Source organism: Pseudopodoces humilis, chromosome 17 (genome assembly GCF_049639895.1).
Source record: "Pseudopodoces humilis isolate 2021_Gansu_Grassland_sample_001 chromosome 17, ASM4963989v1, whole genome shotgun sequence".
NCBI lineage: Eukaryota > Metazoa > Chordata > Aves > Passeriformes > Paridae > Pseudopodoces > Pseudopodoces humilis.
Window position 1 is genome coordinate 14,038,628 of NC_142216.1, and position 20,144 is coordinate 14,058,771.

At 42.2% G+C, this 20,144-nt stretch overlaps 1 protein-coding gene across 2 annotated transcripts in view; it reads right to left on the reverse strand.

Annotated features, from left to right (window-relative positions):
* The window catches only part of SLIT3 (slit guidance ligand 3), a 465,384-nt gene that overhangs the window by 43,417 nt on the left and 401,823 nt on the right, over positions 1-20,144 (reverse strand). For both annotated transcript variants that reach the window (XM_014253183.2, XM_088063492.1), the window contains 2 exons: positions 8,440-8,537; positions 2,266-2,405 (listed from right to left, as the gene is read on the reverse strand). In XM_014253183.2, the coding sequence (XP_014108658.1) occupies positions 2,266-2,405; positions 8,440-8,537 (238 nt within the window). The remainder of the gene's footprint in view (positions 1-2,265; positions 2,406-8,439; positions 8,538-20,144) is intronic.

Consider the following 20,144-nt stretch of genomic DNA (forward strand, 5'->3'; position numbering starts at 1 on the left):
GTCAGATATTCCTTCAGTACAAAAAGGTTCATCTAAAAAGAATATACACAGAGATGCCCTGGATGTCACAGGAGACTTCAGTCAAACTCTTTGGTCAGCAGATCCCTCTCTTTCCAGGTCAGACACACAAACCATTGCAAGGTGCTTTCACAGCTTGTCTCTGTGCTTCCATGGCATTTCCTTCACTTTTGTTCAGTCAGTTGAACAACTCCACATGATGCCTCATTTCTCGTGTTTGGATTCAACTCCTAAGGACCCCTGAAAGCATTTCTCAGGTTTGACTGGCTTGTGTGTACTTTTGCTTGGCTGATGGCTTCAATTCTTCCAGCCATTTTATGCTGCTCCCTGTCCTGCTCCGAGGTCAGGGTAGCTCTGAGGGACATTTCAGCCCAGCCAGCTGCACTGCAGTCAGTCCTTCCAGGTGACTGATCAGGTTTGATGAAATATCCCCCTCCAAAACGGAGGTAAAGCAGATTAAGGCAATTCTGGTATCACGAAACTCTTCCTATTTTAAGCAACACAAACTATTGTAACCCTTCAGATTCTAATTTAAGCAACACCTCTATTTTATTTAATTATTTTGAAATCCTTTTCACCTACAATTCATATTACTTTTTCTGGCAGTATTTCCTTAATTTTTCAAAAATTACTATTTTTTTTCCCCCAATTGAAATTAAGCTTATTGCCTGCACCATAATAGCTTATGCCTACAGTGTGGCTGTATATTACCCACATGGCAACAGTGAGGTCTGGTATTTGACAAACCCCTGCTAATCAGCATAGGCACAGCACAGACAACATTCAGGTAAAAAAAAATACCCAAAGCCAGAAATCAATGAAACAAAACCCACTGTAAGTTGAGTAAAAATATTTCAAAACTGGCTCTAAAGTATCACATGAGTTCCCTGGCCATTATCCAGATGGCCATTTGAGAAGAAATCCCAATCTAGTTCTTTCTTACCTTTATTGTCTGGGGGAAAAAAAAAAATCTGCAATAATCCTGCAGAAAGGAAAGTGCATTTGCATACATGCTGGATTCAGTTCCTTACTGGATATGTCTTTTCTTGGCTGGTCAAATCCATTTCCTGTTGTAAATGTAAAGACTTTGTCTCCTTGCATTGGGTTTTGTTAGAAACCACCCAAGACTAGCTGACATAAATAGTGCACAAGTAAGCACAATGGGCTCAACATCCTACAAGCAAAACTCTTTACTCTGCTAAGCTGAATTTTTTTAGGTTTTGGCAGAAATATAATTTTAGAGACCCAATAAATGTACATTTGAGTCGTAAGGCTTTTCTCAGCTGAAGATTTACATGGGCCTCCTTTGTATCAGCCACAAAAGTATTTTAAGAGTTTGGAAATTCTAGAAGCTTTCCTCCTGCTTTACTCAGCCACTCAAGCTTGATCCCCATTAAATCCCCCGACATGTAATATATTCCAGTGTACAAGAAGCCCTTCATTGCTTCTCCATGCTCAGGAGGTAATAACCCCATTTCAAAGGCTGGAGCAGGAACTCCTGCAGGTGTTTCCTTACCCTCCATGCTGAGCCAGGAGGGCTGGGCTAACACCGTGTGAATGAGTCCAGGGAATGCTCCAGAATGGCTCAAGGAAAACCATTTCTAGATTCCACTTAGGAGAGTCTCTGCTCTCGCAGAAGGTTCAGGAAGGAATTTATCTGCAATGCAGGATAGTACTGGAGACATCCCATTTCTAACTCCATCACCAACCCCTGTGACCACGGACCCAGCAGCTGACCCTGCTCCCTGACCTGGGTCACACTGAGGACAACACCTGAGCCTGCAGCCTCCTACACAGCCTTTGCTTGCCCACTTGTGAAACACAGACCAGGATTTAGCAGCACATCATCAGGCTCACTGTATTCAACATGTGCACACCTCTGAGATCTCAGGTGAAAGCCCTGCCCCCTAAGTCAAGGTTTTAATGGATTCAGGACAGGTGTGTATCATGCTCAGCTCAGTACTGACAATGTGCACGCTGAAGAACAGACTTCTCTGATCCCTTAAATACAGTTTTCTTAATGTATTTAATAATCAGGCATCAGTACTTTGACCCAGAAAAGTGGTCATGTTTATGAGCACATATATTGCAATATTAGTAGAATTAACATTTTTCCAGGAAGAGATCCAGATTGTTTAAAAGAGGATTTTCAGTTAATTATATGCTCATGCACTAAGTAAGTATTTTGACCCTTCCCTTCAGACACTTCTCATGGATTCCTGTTCTCTGGCTGTGGCCTTTTCTTACCTGTGTAATTAGGAGGACAGAGGCACACATAGTTGTTGATCCCATCCACACATGTAGAGTTATTCTCACAGTCATTATCTTCACAGTCATCTGGATTTATTTCACACCTCTCCCCTTCATACCCAAGAAGACAAGAGCAGCTTTGGAGGCAAAAAAAAAAAAAAAAAGTTAGCATGGATCTAAAGGGACAGGAGTTCTGAGGTATAAAGCTGAAATTAAAACATATAAAAGTCAGTTGGAGCCAAATTCACTGCTGCTGTGAGGCACAGAGCAATTTAACCCCAAATGTTTGGTGAAGGATGCAGTCTGATGGTTCCTGGGGTCATGTAATTATTTACACAAGACAAAAATCATCCTCAGGAGCCAGCCTCTGCCATGCTCCCTTTGCTTGCTTTATTGATAACTCTGGCCCTTAGCTGAAGTAGGCAACTCCAGGGCAGGAGAGTAAACATTCCTGACAATATGCAAATCCTTGGCTTCCCTGTTAATGTTTTTGTGAGAATGTGGACATCTGCCTGCTGCACAATCACAGGAGAACTTGGCAGCTCTTAGATACCTTGGTCTCCTCAAAGAACAGCAGCTTGAGTTGAGTTTACAGACATGAGCATTTTCTTCTCATTACTACTTTGTCACTTGTCCAAACAAAAAATGTTTGGGAGCGATTGCTTTTACAAGTGCTGTAAGATTTCAGTACGTCTGCAGCTCCCCCAACATCTATTTGGAGAAGAGCTGATGATGCCCAGATAATTCAACTAAAACACAGACCATGGCAGAGCTAGTAATGGTTCTGTGAGGACGTGGACACTAGTGAAGAATAATTGCACTAGACATTTTATCTCACAGGAGTGTGATGTATGGTCCCTAGAGGGAGGGTAGCAAACTAAATGGCTGAAGAAAGACTTTTTTTCAATCTCCATTTCCTCTCTAGATCTAGAAGCTAAGGTTACAAACAGAACCTTTATATTTTAAACTATCTGTAAGTGATGGAGAGGTGGAGGCCAGAGTTTCCTAAAAGAGAGTCTAAAAACAGGAGTTAAGTGCTCCAGTAATATCAGGGGCTTCTGAGAAGCCAGCAATGATACTTGAAATGTCAGTTTTGAAGTGCCAGCATTACTGTTCAGTAGTCACAGAAAGGGCTGTTTGGAGTCCCAGTCCAAACTACACATTCATTTTGCTGTTCATTTCCTTTCTTATGCAGGCTCTGGTGGCAGAAAAGGAATTGAACAAGTGAAAAGCACTACTGATTGATGAGGATGAAAACCAGAGAGCACTACAGCAGTCACACTAATTGCCATCCACTGTTTTTGGAAACCAGGAGAATTTCCAAGGCAGACATAGCTGCAGGGTGCTGTTTTCAGCTCTGACAAAGTGGACCTGAGGTGGTTATTCTGCTTTATGCAGGTGTCGTGGGCTGGAGATGGGGAAAGCCCTGGAGAAAAAGGAGCTCTTCCAAATCTGTGAAGAAAGCTGCAGGACTTTTCCTTCCCTTCCTCCTGTGTGCCACAGCCTGAGCAGGGTACAGAGACTCCCAAGGGCGGGATGGCACAAAGCTCTGCATCCCTCAGCAGTCCAGGCTGGATCACAAGGGTTAGGCTAAACTCCTCATGATGTACAATCTCAGAAAGGAGTCATAAAGAGGAGAAAAAATGGGAAATTTGTCTTGAGCCACCACAACACTCAGATCTTCCAGATGGGTATAGAAAAGGGAGACTGGTCACATTCAGAGTCATCTTCATTCTGCAAGGACCATCCGCACGTCATGAGGGTTAGAAAACCTTCACCATGAATAACCAAAACCAAACTGCTCCAATAAATCCAATTTAGGACACAATAAATCTATGAGGAATATTTTCTTTTCCTGTCTCAAGCTCATTATTACTAATAAAGCATGTCCTCTTGTTGACCCAGAGCCAGAGGATCACAGGAGGCAGAGAGGAAAAGAAGAGCTGGCACACCATCTTTTGCGGCAATGCAAGTGTCAGGGAGGGGGTTAAAGACATCTAATTAAATACAGTGATACATTCATCATGTCTTGCTTTTTGATTACAAAACTCCATTTTCAGGGGTTTATAACTCAGTCATAAAAATATGCTCCAGGCTGCAACTTGGAAGAGAAGGTCTCAGTTTGGGAACAGAAATTTTTCTCTTCATTTAAAGAAAGGCAACAAGAGTGGCTTTGTGCTGGTGATATTTTAATGTGAACATAACACCATTTTCCTTCCACAAAACGATTGGGACAGCTTGGATGTGTGCAATTAAAAATGACATTATTAACCACTATCACAGTAATGGTTCACAGTGGAATTACCATTAGTAACAATTCATTTGGGATTGTTAACATAAATTGCTCAGTATTAGGACACATTCCATACTCAGGGAAATGTCAGAATAATTGATGACATTTGGCTACTGGTCCTTATGTAGTATAGGAAGTCTTTGCATTATTGCTTACATAGGATTCTTTATTTTGATTTGCATTCAACTGTACCAGATAAGAGGCCTGAAATTAAAAGATAAAACATACAACTTGGGTCCTGGATTGAACCACATGTTGAAAGAATTGCAGTTTGGGACTGTTTGTATGTATTCCCCTAGAAAAAGCCTAGAAGAAAAATGAAGTCTGCTGAGTGACTGGAAGGTCACCAAACTTGGGTTCCAGCTGACCGAGGGAGAAAATGAATTCCAGAGACAATGATGAAAACTTTGCAATGACTCAGTAGTGAAGCAGTGTGAGACAGCATTTCATGTGGATGTTGGAAACAATGGAGCCATGCAGAAAACAACTCTTTCCTAAGTTGCTGTGTTTTAATAAAGTCCAAATTCCCTATTCTTCCTGTTCAGGGATTGGCATTGTGTTTTCCTATAAAATATTAAATAACATCCCATTATCCTCATGAAGTTGCAAGGGAACACAAAGCTTAATGGCAATATTTTGGGGTGAACTTTTGGACCCAAAGCATTTTGTAAGTTTTTTTTTTTTTAAGCTGGCAATTTTTAAAGTTTACTGTATTAGATTTTTTTAATAAACTCTAATGAAACAATTTAGAATCAGTTTATTAAGATAGATATTCATACAGTGCATCAAGTTTCAAAAAAAAATTATTAGCTTTTAAATAGATATAGTAAATTCTTTCAGGAATATTACAATTTCATGGTAAAGATGCCTTTTATGTCTAGATCCCAACGGAGTAGCCTGTAAGTCTGGAAGTGCAATGTTTTTCCTTGAACTAAGCAGAATTAACACTAGGCAGTTAATCAGTTCCAGCATTTTACATTTATGAGGGCACTTGGTTTGTGGAAAATGCTAAAAAAAGCAATCTGGGAAACGAAGGGGGTTTTATATGGAGAAAAGTTAAAATAAGCCAGAGCCTTTGTGTCCCAGCACTGCAGGTTATCAGAGATCAGCTGCTGCCTGTGGGTAAGTGCAGCAGAGCCGACAGCTCTGCTCCTGCCAAAGCCTCCCTTCCAGGCGTGCTGAGCCACCAGGACATGTCTCACTGGCCATCTCTTTGATCACCCTTAATAAATGACTTTTTGGGCAACCTTTTGTCGAGGCAGACACAGATTAGATTAGAACGAGCAATTCAAAGGGAGGAAGAACTTCCCGTTTCTGCTCCTCTGAGCCTCGCTGTGTCACTCACCTACTCTTCAACACAGAGGTCGCCCCTACTTGAAGGAAGAGAATATGAAAATTATTCAGGATTGAAAAAGTGCAAGGCTAAAAGAGGATGGAGTAATTCCAGCTGAACCTTTGCCCTTGGCTGTCCCACCAGCATCTGCTATTCCAGCAAACCTGAGTTCCTCAGGTCCCTGCTGCTGACAGCCCTTGTGGGCAGCAGGCACAGTGGGGGCACTGGGCTGGAATCTCAGTCATAACTAAGAGTTTCCTGTCTTTAGGGGGAACATCACCATCTTAGCATTATTTCAAATGGTAATTTTCTTGTCTAAGGCCACAGAAACTTGAGAGTTAAACAGCTTGGCATTTCACAGGGAGAGAACTTTGGCTTAAGTTTCTTTTTTACAAGAGTAAAGATTTGACAAGTTTGGCAGCAGGGCTTGTGTATGAATATATTTCCCTAGGGAAGAGAATATACAGAAGATATAATTTCTTTTACAGGCCACACAACAAAAAAATCCAAGGAGGCCTCTCATGAAAATGTTTTTGACATCCGCTTCCTCACAGCACATAATGCAGGGCAGCATTTTTCCATCCTGGTGAACATAACTCTGATTGCTGCCATCCACTGGAGAGATTTCCCACCAAAAAACCCCAACCTAACCAACCAAATTCAATCTTGAAATGTTTCTAGATCTTCCTTGTCACTGACTGTTCCATCTCCACACCACATTTCCCTAAGCCATGCTAAAGCTCCACAGTCATGCAGAGCCACAGAGGTTATGGACTGACTGAATTAAAAACAAGAAATGGAGCAATGCATATGCTGAACATTCAATTTTATGCATCAGGATTTTGATGAGATATGGTTTTATGTGTCTTTTATTAGACCAACTGAAACTACATAAATAACTATAAAAGCAGAATCCTTCCCTGAAAAGCTTCGAATGTTGTTCAGCAACAAAATCACCCCTGCAGTTTTATAAAGGATTGCAAAAACAATGCTCATTTGGAACTGAAGCAAAGCCTCCGAAACTGTAAAATTCATTCAATTCAGGAGAGAAATTCAGATGTTGCTCTCAATTCAGGTCATTCAAAAGTCTTTATCTACTACCCCAGAACAAAACAAAAATGCTAAAGAAAAACCCAATCCAAAATATATGTTGAAGGCTCTTATTCTAGTATTACAGCTACTATAAAAGGTTTTACTACTGCATTTTTAGTAGAAGCTGTATTTTTGAAAAATGCATGACATTTACTGAGTGACAAACTTGAGATATTCTAATATGGTGTGGTTCCATTGGCACAAGCTGGGAAAAGCTATGTATATGAGTGAGCAGAAAGGAAAGTGAAGATCACCAGACCATTAATTCTCTCAAGCAGAAACTGAACCTGAACTTTTCCTCCTAAAATTGCTGTGCCTGCTAAAATCTGAATCAAGATGAGGCAGATCAGATCAGAGAAGTGGTTTCAGCAGAATCTATGGAGTCTGTCAAACAGCACAACCACTTGGAGATGCTGTGACCTGCTGAGCCTCCCCATCCTCTCCCACCACTGATCCTGACATTTTGACTCTTCTCTGCTCCAGCTGAGCCCTGAACTGCCTCTCATGGAGATGTGGCCATGTCTGCTCCTGTTCCACAATGGAAAACCTCCAGCTGCTGTTCATTATGGAGCCTGACAGTGTCTCTTCATCCCCATCAACCTGTGCTTTTCCACTGTACTATCACCAGTGTCTTGTGTCCTGTGATGTACTGCACCTGCTTCTGGGAGCAGGGACTTCTTGAGGGTAGCACAGAGAGAAGCGCTGGGACATTTCTTCTGTTTACAGCTTCTTCTTTTGCAAGAAACAGCATAAACATGGAAGAGCACATCTATGAAAATTCTAGCAGCTCTTTTTTAAAGAGAAACTTTCTAGCAACTTGAATGACAACAGGTGACCAAAGCCTCAAACTTGTATTTTCTTAGCTGTGAAGCAGTGTCTGCAGCAGCGCAGATCTCCCAGCTATCTCATTTAAATTTCTGGACTTCTCTTGGAGTATCCCCACCTATCCTACATCTTTGTTATATGGGCAAACTGAAATCCACAATAGCCAGCTGCAGAGATTATTTTCTTGCAGGGACAATGCCTAAGATGTGGTAATCCCCCCATGATTTTAATTGTTTCTTTAAAGCCTGTTTGTCTGCAAGATTCTTCAGTATGAAAACATTTTGGATCTGGCAACAGATGCTTACTTTACAAATACAAAAACAGTTTAGATGTGAGACTGAAATGCCCCAAGGAAAATTAGGATACAGATAACACAATGCAGATCATAGAGACCACTCAAGAGCTCTTAAATGTATATTCCATTACATTTAAGCAAGGAAGGAAACAAGGAAGCCTGTTTCACAGGAAATGTTATGTCACACCAATGAAACCAAAGCAATAGTTTTGTAGGGCAAATAGAAATGCCACATACAGCAGTTTCTATAAACTAGCTGTTACAGTTCATTAATGCAAAGCAGAAACACATTAAATTTTATCATCTCATTTTTAACAAACTTTGTGCTACTACCTGAATCCATCTTTATTTGCCTCTGTGAGATGGCAGGTCCCTCCATTCTGACATGGATTTTGAATGCAGGAATTAATGGGCACACTGCAGTCTCGACCCTATTTGGGAAAATTCAAAAGAAACAATGTTAGTAAGACTCATGTCATCTGAATCAGTGTCTCTAGTTCCTTCACTCTACTCATGGCACCACTTACAAGAGGTCTGTGGTCTTCAGACCCATAACATAACCTCATGTTCTTTATTGATGATCAGATTTATTCATGACTTCAGTGAGAATTTGGCAGGGCAACTGCTTTATCCAGTGGGACTGGTAGCTACTCAGTATCACTTCAGGTTCAAGACTGTTAATGAACTATTTCACTGGAGTGTTTTAAGGAAACAGCTGGTTTCACCATCACTCTAACACACTTTAATGTTAGTTACAATGAAAAGAACAACTCATGACCAAAGGTAAGTGGAAGGCCACACATGGTGAGCACAAGCCCACGTGGAGTCAGCACTCACCAGCTGCCTTTACCAGGCACTCAGTTAAACCCTGCAACAGCACATGCTGCTCCTTACCAGATCAGAACCCATGGGGGAGAGGCCCTTTGTGTGGTGTGAGCTGAGTTTGAATTTCTGCATGAAACACACCAAGATTTCATCACTGGCTCAGTTTGATTAAGATTGCCCTAGAATATACCTCAGCTCTCACTGAACCTCACCAGCCTGAGCAACCTCCACTACCACTGACATTTTACTGGCCCTTCAAGGCATAAACAAATTTCTCTGCTCATTATATTCTGCTGAATAGAACAAGCTATTTGTAAAACTGGCAAATACATTGGATAGCTTGGTTTTGCTTTTCAGTTTCTGACACACTTGGGTGGACTAAAGCCACCAAAAAGCCACAATACTCAAAGGATCTGAGCAATCACAAGAAGTTCAAGAGATCACTGCCCTTCCTGCTGAAGTTCCTGCTAGCAATGGACCTTTACCAGCTCATCTGCTGGAAAGCTGGTAGATTACTGCAGTCAGGAGGAGAAAAATACCTTGGGAGATACAATAACTCAGTTCAGGTAGCTGGTTTTTTGTCTTAGTTTGTCTCTGGGGTCCTTATATTGAAATTGGTGCAGCCTCAATTAAGCCTAACCAAGGCATAACAAACCCAAATCAGCTTATGAGTGTGAACTTTAGTAAAAGTTGATTTGATCTGGTCTGTCCACTCCTGGTACTTGGCTCTTCCTCACACGTTATACAGCTCAGTCCTCCAAATACCACTGAAATCTTCTGTACTTTGCAGCAGGTACAACATGCTGCCATCATGTGAAAAACCAAGAACTCATTGTGAAGAAGTGAGGCACACAGATTATCACAGAATCACTAGGCTGGAAAAGACCTACAAGATCAAACCCTACCTTTGACTGATCACCACCGTGACAACCAGTTGTTTCTTGAGCACCTCCAGATATCATCACTCCATCACCTTCCTAGGCAGCTCATTCCAATGCCTAACAACCATTTTAGTGAAGAAGTTTTCCCCAATAATCCAACCTGAACCTTCCCTGGCACAGCTTGAGGCCATTTCCTCTTATCCTATTGCCAGCTGCCAGGGAGCAGAGCCTGACCCCCACCTGGCTGCACCCTCCTGTCAGGGACTTGTAGAGAGTGAGAAGGTCGCCTCTGAGCCACCTTTTCTCCAGGCTGGGACCCCCAGATCCCTCAGCCACTCCTCGTGTCTGTCCAGACCCTTCCCCAGCTCCGTTCCCTTCTCTGGGCAGACTCCAGCCCCTCAATGTCCTGCAGTGCTGGTGGCCAGGACTGGACAGAGCACTCGAGGCGTGGCCTCCCCAGTGCCAAGCACAGAGGACAACCCCTGCCCTGGTCCTGCTGGCCACCCTATTTCTGGTACAAGCCATGTGCCACTGACCTTCTTGCCCAGCTGGGCACGTGGGGTTATGTTCAGTCTCTGCAGACCAGCATCTTCTGGTCCTTTCCCCCCGGGCAGCTTTCCAGCCCCTCTGCCTCAGCCTGGGGCTGCAGGGCTTGCTGTGACCCAAGGGCAGGCCCCAGCACTTGACCTCATACTGTTGGCCTCCAGCAATATGAATATATATATATATGTATATATTATCCTTTTTATAATTCCATCCAATACCACAGAAGAGCTTTGTTCACAAAGCTGTATTTCTTGAGGTTCTGTCTCCAGCATTCCCCAGAGTGAGGAGATGCAGGTTTGCATTTTGAGATTTCTGCAAATACAAGGAAAGAGGGACAGACTTCTCCAGAGTTGAATCAGAAGAGAAACACTTCCAAAGGACAACAGAAAGGCCTGGTCACCCTGTGCCTTGCTGTGAGTTCATCCCCCAGCGCAGCAGTGCCGGCAGCACGCACGGCCCTCACCCAAGGCCTGGCACAGAGGCTTTCTGCTCCATCCCTGCTCCGTGTGCCAAGCAGCCTGTCCTTCTCCATTTGAAATCCCGACTTCCCAAATGTCTCGGGCAAGAATTGGGATGGCGCCGAGGGAAGCTCACGCAGGTTTTATTTTGGCACCATGTGGCCCGCAGCACTTTGCGGATGCGAGCCGTGGAACAGTGACGCTGATCCGCTCCCACTCTGCTCCAGCACTGCCCATCTCTTGTCCATCTGTGCCCTGAATCCTGGGTGTTTACCACCTCACTGGAGTGAAGCTGCTGGTTTTTATACTTTTCCTGCGTCCCTAAAAAATTGATTATTATATAGCTACTTCACTAACATCAGCTACTTCTATTTCATACAAACTCTTCACCCCTGTATCACTAAAATACTAAACCCTTGGCAGCCAAGCAGAGCAAGCAGCAAAGCATCTGTTTTTCTGAAGATTTCTGTCACAGTTGAACACCATGTAAAACAGTCCCATCACTTCCACTATAATTACTCAGATTAATTTGAACATTCTTGTAAAAATTTAATAAAGATAAATGTTAAAATGAGAGCAGACCTTTCAGTCTCTTGCACTGGCACATGAAGTTCTGCGTGACAAATTCTGCTCTCATTTCTGTCCTGAACATGGCTGACTTATTGGCTTCTTGAGCCTCAGGCAGCATGGAAGCCCATGAGAATGTGCTGCTGAACCAGTTGATACACTAAGCTGCTATGTGGCTTTAAGAAAATTAGTGTCTCTCTGACTCAGTTTACTCATTGTAATAAATGGGCAAACAACACTTAATCCTTCTCTGAGGATTATCTTCTCGGAGCTGACTTCATCAATAGCACATTGCAAGCCCACAAAGCAAGTACAACTTCTCTAACAAGGAAGACTTTGAAAAACAAAGAACTCTGAGAGGAGAGAAGCTGCAGAAAATAGTGGTACTAATAAATCTACAGCAAAGCAAGGCCATTTTATTTCTGTTGAGACTGTCGCTACCCAGAAGAGCCTAAAGACATTCTAGAAACATCTTTCAAATGAATAATGCAATTCTCTAGTCTCGATTTACAGTAAGACTTACTGGAAAAATGGAATTGCTGTCAAGCATCACTAAAATTAATTTATCTCTGAGTTGGGAAATACTCCTTGAGTCACGTTGCCTGGAAATAACTATTGTTACAAAGGAGAATATTGTCTATTTGCTTCAAGACTAAAGAGCCTTTTAATGAAGTCTGAAGCAGAAATAGAGGTGCAGACTTGTTTCAAGGACAGGCAAGAAGATAGGACTTGTCTCAGCAATTCACAGGATGAGGATGAAGGTCCCTCTGTGCACAATATTTTACTTCTAGAGCTTTTTTAGGATACAATAAATTTTTGTCTGGTCTGATAGGAAAGCATCAGACCCAAAACACTTTAACGTATTTTCTCTCATTTTCTGTAGGAGTGGAAAGATTTAGGCATTGAAACAGGAAATTTCTGCAACTTATTAGAAGACATATATGTTCGGAGTCCAGCTGCCCTTTTAAAGCTGAAGTACCTCAGCTGGTCCAGACTATCTGGGCTGCTCCAGCTCCATATTTCAGTGAATGAGAACAGAACTATTCACCATACATAGAAAGAGTCAGTTCTTTGTTGAAATTACCCATACTGGGCATTACTGTATCTACAAGTTGTTCCTCAGCACTGCTGTGCCAAATTCCAGCTTTTACAAGGATCCAATACTGGGAACATTATATCATGATCAATAAAACACCCAATAACAAGTAGCAAAACCTAATAAGCACCCTCAGCAGGAAGAACATGGGATAACAGAGTAAAAAAAGCACTCATTTGCCTTGACACTGCTTCAACCACTTCAATACTTTTTTCAGTTCATTTTCAAGAGTCAGTATTGTCTGTGTAGATGGAGAGTTTCAGTCACGCTTACGTGGCAGAGGTTTGAACTCTGTCCATCCCAACGTGATCCTTCTCCTGTTTCCAACACCAGATAAGGGGTGGCAGCACAGAGCTCACCACAGGCAGAAGGTGGAAACCTCCTGGTGTATAAAACCATCACTGCAGGAGAAACAGGACTTGGGCAGCGAGGGAGACACCTGCAGACAGGCAGGAATCCATCCAACCTCACTGGTTTGTGAATAGGGAGACCTCTTTCCAGCTAATTACAGCCCTGTTCAATGACTGCAGATTTTCACAGCATGCTGGAAAAATGAGCTCTACAACAGAAATACCAAAGTTTATTCGACTTGTTAACAACATACAATGTGTTCATAATAAATTTTAGTTAGATGGTATATGTGGAGAACAGATGGTAGCGTTCATGTGTTTAGTAAAAATACTAAATGAAGACAAATATAGTTGATAGAGACTTTAAATTAAGAATCAGGAAATTTTCATAAACAACTTAATTATCAAGGTCTAAATACAGCTAAAGCTTTTAGGGAAAACAGACAAAATTACATCTACAAAGACACTGTACTGCACACTCTGTCCTTTACATTCCTAATTGTGGGAGTAATGCATCCACATCCAACTCTTAGTCTCACCAACATTAAAACACTTGTCTTATGGGTTTCCTGGTCAGAAGTTAATAAGAAACCATTACATTAAGGGAAAAGGCTTAGTAAATCTTCCACTTCAAGATAGGCTGAAAGGAAAATTCACAGAAAGATAACAGAGAAGAACACTGTGTTCCACGAGTATATCCAGGGATGTTATTCCAAGCTACAAGTATCTGCCAGCTTTAACATTTTGACCTCCCAATCCTGGGAAATGAAGAATAAATGGACTTGCAGCTGCTTGGTTGAGCTGTGCTCTGCTCCCACAGAGCATGGCAAGGATTTTATCAGTTTTCTGAATTATTCTGATCTAGGTTGATGCACACACTTGAGTGTTGCTACACTTGGATGTGCCAGTGGGACCTGCCCTTGAATTCAGGCCTGCAAGGTCCAGCAGCAGAGGGAAGGGCTAAATGTGGTGACAGTGATTTCCTGATGCTTCATATGAAAAAAATGAGATGGGATAGGACAAGAGGAAAGGAGAGGGGGAAGAATCCAGAAGCAGTAGAAGACACAGACAGCAAAGAAAAAGAATTCAGTTTGAACTTTTAAATGCAGCTTTTTCCTTTGAGTTTTACTTCTTTCATGCTTAGTAAAGTGAGAACTTTGATCAAAGGTTTTCCTGAAGCTGTGCCATGCAGCTATTCAATAAGGTATAAACTGATGCTAATTTTTACCTAATAGCATTTTTCACCAGTGACTTCTATCACCACTTGAAACCTTTATCCCTCTGCCAAAAATAGTCAAAGCTGGAAGGTAAATTGAAATTTTCCAGGGCAGGAAGGGAATGAGATGTCTCATGAACAAAGTTTTATCACATAAACCTCAATTCCACTAGAAAATTAAGCTGGGAAAAAAGAATGAGGCATTCAGCAGTTTTCCCTGTAATAAACACATTTAGCAGCCATAAATACAAAGAAGAAACAAGAAGAATTTTGCATAATTGACCGAGGAAACACGATACCATAAATTCAGCCTCACAGCCAACACCCTAAGTTACAAGTTCGGTAGGAAAAATTCTCTCAAGTTCTATTCACAGTTGTGTATTTCAGAGCCTTTCAAGGCAGGGAAACCCAGTATTTGATATAATGGGATCATAAAAAGAGGTTTTACATGTACTGCAAGTCTTACAGCAGCTATGGAAGCTAGAAGGGCAGCTGGTGCTAACTGCAGCACGAGGGACTTGGTGGATCCCTGCAAACACAGCTTGGGGAGGGGAATGCTATCAAATAATTACAGATGTTGTAAACTGTGTGAAGAATGGAACCAACTTCAAAATATAAAATTAACCTAAATTCTTTTAAAGGAAGGGCTGGACAGTACAGCATTGGGAAGGAGTTTTATTTTACCAGTGAGGCCATCTGAAACTGATTTCCTGATTGCGCTGATATTCAGATACACAGACAGCTGACACCCTGCTATCCACACACAGTAGTGTGAAGCTCTTCAGCACATCCAGGTGATACCATTTTCCTTCTTTATGCTCTTTCTGGCCTTGGATATAATGGCTAAGCCTCAATCTGGAAAAGATGCATCTGATGCTCATTGGCAAGGTCAAACAACTAGAAGAGCTGGCAGGGCGTGAGTTAGATCCATCTGCTCAGGCATATATACAAATTATTTGGCAAGGCACGGATAATATCACAGCAATTTTGGATCAGACTGCTTTCAGACTGCCAGGTGGAAGTTGAGAGATTTGATCATCTGTTGTTCACAAAAATCTCGTGACTCCTCCTTCTGAACACAGACCTTGCTACAGACACCCACACCTTGAGGACAAATCCCCACTCACACTGGGGATGAATTAATTCTTTCTCTTCAGCCACCCATCCCAATGGAGAAATAAAACTGTGCCTTCTGAGGACTGCTGTTTAGAAACCAATTAATTTAACATGAAAAATCAATTTATTTTATCCACCTCTAGTCTGGAATAATTTTTTTTTAATATAACTCCGGAATTACCTAGCACAATCTGAATTATTTTTTCAGTTCAGCATCTCTGTTTATACAGCTGCACTTACACTGACACATCCATACTACAACAGAGTTGCCTGCTGCTCAGAAACATGAGAAATACTATTTGCTAAATGGCACAGAAGGCAGGTTATGAAAAGAAGGGACTCTGATACTGTTCTTGTGCTGCCTCTCCCACCACGCAGCTGATTTAGCTCCCTCTGCAAACTTTCTCAGTGTTACTGTGGGAAGTAAAACCACAGAAAATATTTAAAACCCACCATCTTCAGCACTGTACAGTTACCTCCTCTAGCTTCATCTGGCATCTGATTAAACAATATTGGCCATGGCAGCAGCACTTCTTAGTGACTTCCTTGTCCTTGTTAATAAATCACTATTGTCAATTCATAGCAAATTAGGCAAACTCTGCTCTCTTAAGCCTCATTTTATTTAAATCGGAAAGATTTATGACCCTCCAGGGTATAATACACCTTCCATTACCTCTCCAGCTAGTAATCAAGAATATGCCTGTCAAAGTCAAAGTGCAAGGATTCATCATATTATTTTTTAAAAACTCTGCTTCTTCTCCTATGAGTATGGAATTTAATTCTCTGTGGACATTTGAGGTTTATTTTGTAATTATATTAATTACCATGCAAATCCTGATTGCCCTTCTAAACCTCTCCTCACATAAGCACTTTGGGTTTCAATGGTCTTTTGGGCTTTTAATCAATGACAGGAGATATGTCATTAATCCATCATGGAGTCAATTCACACAGCACATTTCTGAAACGAGTCCAGAGGTGCCAAACTGGATGGGACATGTGCTCCAGAGCTTCCAAGGTTACAAGTGACAGATCCAGACAGTTGTGTGAACATTTTGAGAGATGCGGAAGAAAATTAGGGACGCTGAAAATAGCTCATTTTGCTAAGGGCTGACTCTATACATAAAATACAACCTAATATATTTGATGTAAATCCAACACTGAATATTTCCTATGTAGTCTCTGATTCAACCAGTCTTCATGAATGAGAATAATGTTTTTAGTACCTTCAAAATACTTAAGTGCCTATTTATTTTAAAGTACATTTTGCAGTGATAATAAAACTTTCCCTTTCAGGCTATCCAAAGTCAGTGCCTCTTTTTCAATGTGAACTCTGGAGAGAAAGTTATAAAGACTGGACGTTTGTATAGATAACAAAAATACTATCAATGTGATTTAAGAAATAAAATATAATTGTTGTATTTTAAATTAACTATGCCTAATACTTCAGCTACTGAACAGCCTGCCTGGAGAGGAGGCACACATTACAAACAGAAACCCAATGAAGCCTAACATGAGGCAGAGATTATGTGATTTAAAAACCTCTCCAAAAAGATCACTGGGTTTCTGAAATAAATCGAGCTAAAGATGCTGGAAGAGTCCCAGTCCCTTGGAAGAACCTTCTGCTGGCACATCTCTGTTTGTTAAAGATGCAGGCATTTGGTTTGCAACAGCTCTCTGCTGATAAAAGGTCTCACACTGAAATACATATTATTTCAGCAGAAATGTCAGTGTAATCTGTTTTGCTTCTGGAAAAACTGCAAAGCTTCCCCTGCAAGATTTCCCAGCTCAGAGACAGCAGCAATCCTGTTTGAAATCAATCTGATAGTGGGCTGAACTGGCTGGTAACCCCAGAAGGCAGCACTGATTTCAGAATTAAATGTGCACATGAATTTTTCAGACTACTAAACAAGTGAAACAAGCTCACTATGAAAGGCAAGAGCCCAATGTTTATTTCAGAGGTTCTCAGCAGTATGAGGAAGGGACCCCAGGGACCATTGGGGTCAGAGAGCTTTGGGACAACCTTACCTGCAGTGCTTGTGCACTTACCCCTACACTAATCTAATCCCAATCTAATTCCCAAATGAGTTTGGAATTAGATCATCTCTATTAACAGGATTTGCTTTACTCTTCTTTTCATCTTAGCCTGCTTATAGCAACTTCATCAATTCCATCATCTCCAAAGGAAAGGAGAAAATAAGGCAATCAACCTCCCAGGACAATCTCTGTTCGTGTTCTTGGACAACAAAAGAAACCCAAAAGCCATTTCGTTGAGTACACTCAATGCCAAGAAAGCCTCAAGGATAACAGATGACAGAAAATCACAAGGAAATTTACAATAAGGATTTTCAGCTGTGGCCAACTATGTCAACTGGTTCAATCATGCAGAAATGGTGGGATGCAGAAAATTAAGACCTGGTTAAACAGAACTTGATTAAGCAGAGTTACAGCAACCAGCAATCACCTGAAAGGCAGAAAAACCACAAAGGAAGCAAATTTTTTATTTAGTGTAATAGGACCAGGCAAACATAAGAACAAGAGCCTGAAATTTGGACTAAATGCCAATAAAAACTTCTCCTTTACCCTGGGAAAAGAAGGATTCGAAGTCTGGTCATTCATTTAGAACTAGCCCAGGAAAACAGTAGTAAAACCAAAGAGGGGGGGAATAATCCACGCTGCCAACAGAATGAACATGACAGTGCCCTCCTGTGGGTCCAGCTCCCCATGCCCTGAACTGCTCAGCTCCTGGTGCAGCACTGCACAAACAGTGAATGCCTGAAGCTGCTCAACATCTGCTTTCTTGCTGGCCTAACAAAAATCAAAACACTTCTTCAGAGCTGGCTTTATTGTTAAGAGCCCTCATTAGGGCCTGCCACACTACATGAGTGGGTTTTTACAGGGCTTGTGGTGGGTGTGTTCCTGCCTCAACGCCTTCAGCCAGCCACTGGGGTGGTAATCCTTCCCTAAACCTTTCATTTTATGCTCTTCTACATGTAAATCTCCATTTTCTTTAGACCTACTACAACAGAAAGGGCAAAAAGCAAGCAACACAAGTCTGGCTGCTGCATGGTAAATTTTACAGAATAAGCATGTGGAAGAAAATATTATGATTTCTGCATTTTTTTCTGCCCCAGGAGCTTTATATGAAATTATAACCACCTACTGCTTACACTGGTGTTTGCCCTAAAAATCCACACATAAATACAGATCTGCTCATTTCACGTGGCCACCCATTACCTCTCATCCCTAAAGGCTTTCTCTTTTGTTTTACTATGAGTGGAAAATGCTTCTTCAACATTCATTAATAAGCATTTTCAGTATGGTTAAAAAGATCAAACAAAAATAAAACAGCCCAGATCACATAAACACACACTCCAGGAGAATTTAACAGAATGAAAGTTCAAGGCAGAACCACCTCACACAAACAGCATTTTGCTGCACAGGTTTCTTCTACATGAAATCTTGGCACTGAGCTGACATTCCAGCGCCTGTCCCCCCGACCCTGACACCGGGAGAGAAGAGAGTCCAGGGCAGAACAACACGTGGAAGCAGAGAGAGATTTGTTCTCCTGGCTTGTGTGGATGAGGGCAGGCTGCTTGGAGTCCCTTCCAATTTCTTCTCCCTTTGCAATTCCAGCTTGGAGATTTATTTGTGCGCCGAAGGATGCGTGTTAATGGAGCCAAAGACACAAAAACACAGAGCTGCATTTGCACACAGCATTGTCCTGACAAAGCTGGCACAGGATCTCACACAGCAGCAGCCAAACTCTACACTGGGTTACATCCACTGAACCCCACCCAAGACAGCATCAGTGAGAAATTGCCCTGTTGGAATAGTTTCTGTCTGGCCCCTGAGCTGGAGAGCTGCCCTGGGTGGCTGTAGGTGAGCAAACACCACCACAGCCACGCTGAGTTCTGTGCTGAATCGTCCCCAAGCTGCCCTTGCTGCAGGGCTCTCAGGGATTCTTTGTGTAACAGAACCTCCCGTGGCAAAGTGCAGACCCAGCAACCTTCCCCTGCTCCAAGCACAGCCCAGGGCACCCACGAGCCAGGGGTACAGCCAGGGCAGCACCTGTGGCACAGGGGCAGTGCTGAGAAAGCCTTGTGTCAGCCTTGTGCTCGGCAACCACAGCTCCTGCTCAGCTGCACTGACCCCTTCAAGTGCTGGCACAGAATTTGTATCAGTGCACAACACGGGATATGTGTGAATCCCCCATTTCAGAGACATCCTGCTCTGAGACCCTCCACTTCTAACCTTGTTTCCAGGGACAAAAACCAGGCGTGGGGAGTAGGGAGGGGAAAGAGCCAAATTCCTAGCAGAACTTCGGAGCCAGCTTCCTCACTAAATATCATTCTGGCTTCACTATAATGCCTCCCACCACAAGAGTCTGGCTGCAAAGAATGCTGTCTCTCCAAAGCCCAAGAGATTTACCCAGGATTTTTCCAATTGTATCTGTCATCCTGGATGATTGGTGAAATTGCTTGAGCCCTCAAGACACCGCAGGGCTGCAAGAAAAGTCAGGACACTGGCTGAACTCAACAGGGAGGTGAACAGATTTGGATAAAATTTAGAGCAACTCTACCACAGACATGCATCAGCATCTGGTGCCTGGAGTGTGGGATATGAGCTGTGCCAATTTTACCTATCTTCACTTCCCATTTCAGACAGCTTTCAGTGACAGCAGAACCCAGAGGTGACAAACATCTGAATTCCAGCAGCTCTGGCTCCTTTACCTGAGAGTACAATCAGAGAGGCTGTGCAGACTTCTAGGCAGGCACTGAACTTCCCAATCTGGATTGGCAATGTTCTTTCATTTCAGGCAGAACAAAAAAACATTTTAAACTTTTTCCCCAGTTCTACAAATAGTTCTATTTGAAAGAAAGCAAATCTTTATTTGTTGCTACCTCAATTTTAAGAAGTATATAAAAATCAGCCAAAAAACTCCAAAAGGGCATCTTCAGAATAAAGCAATTGCAAAATACATGA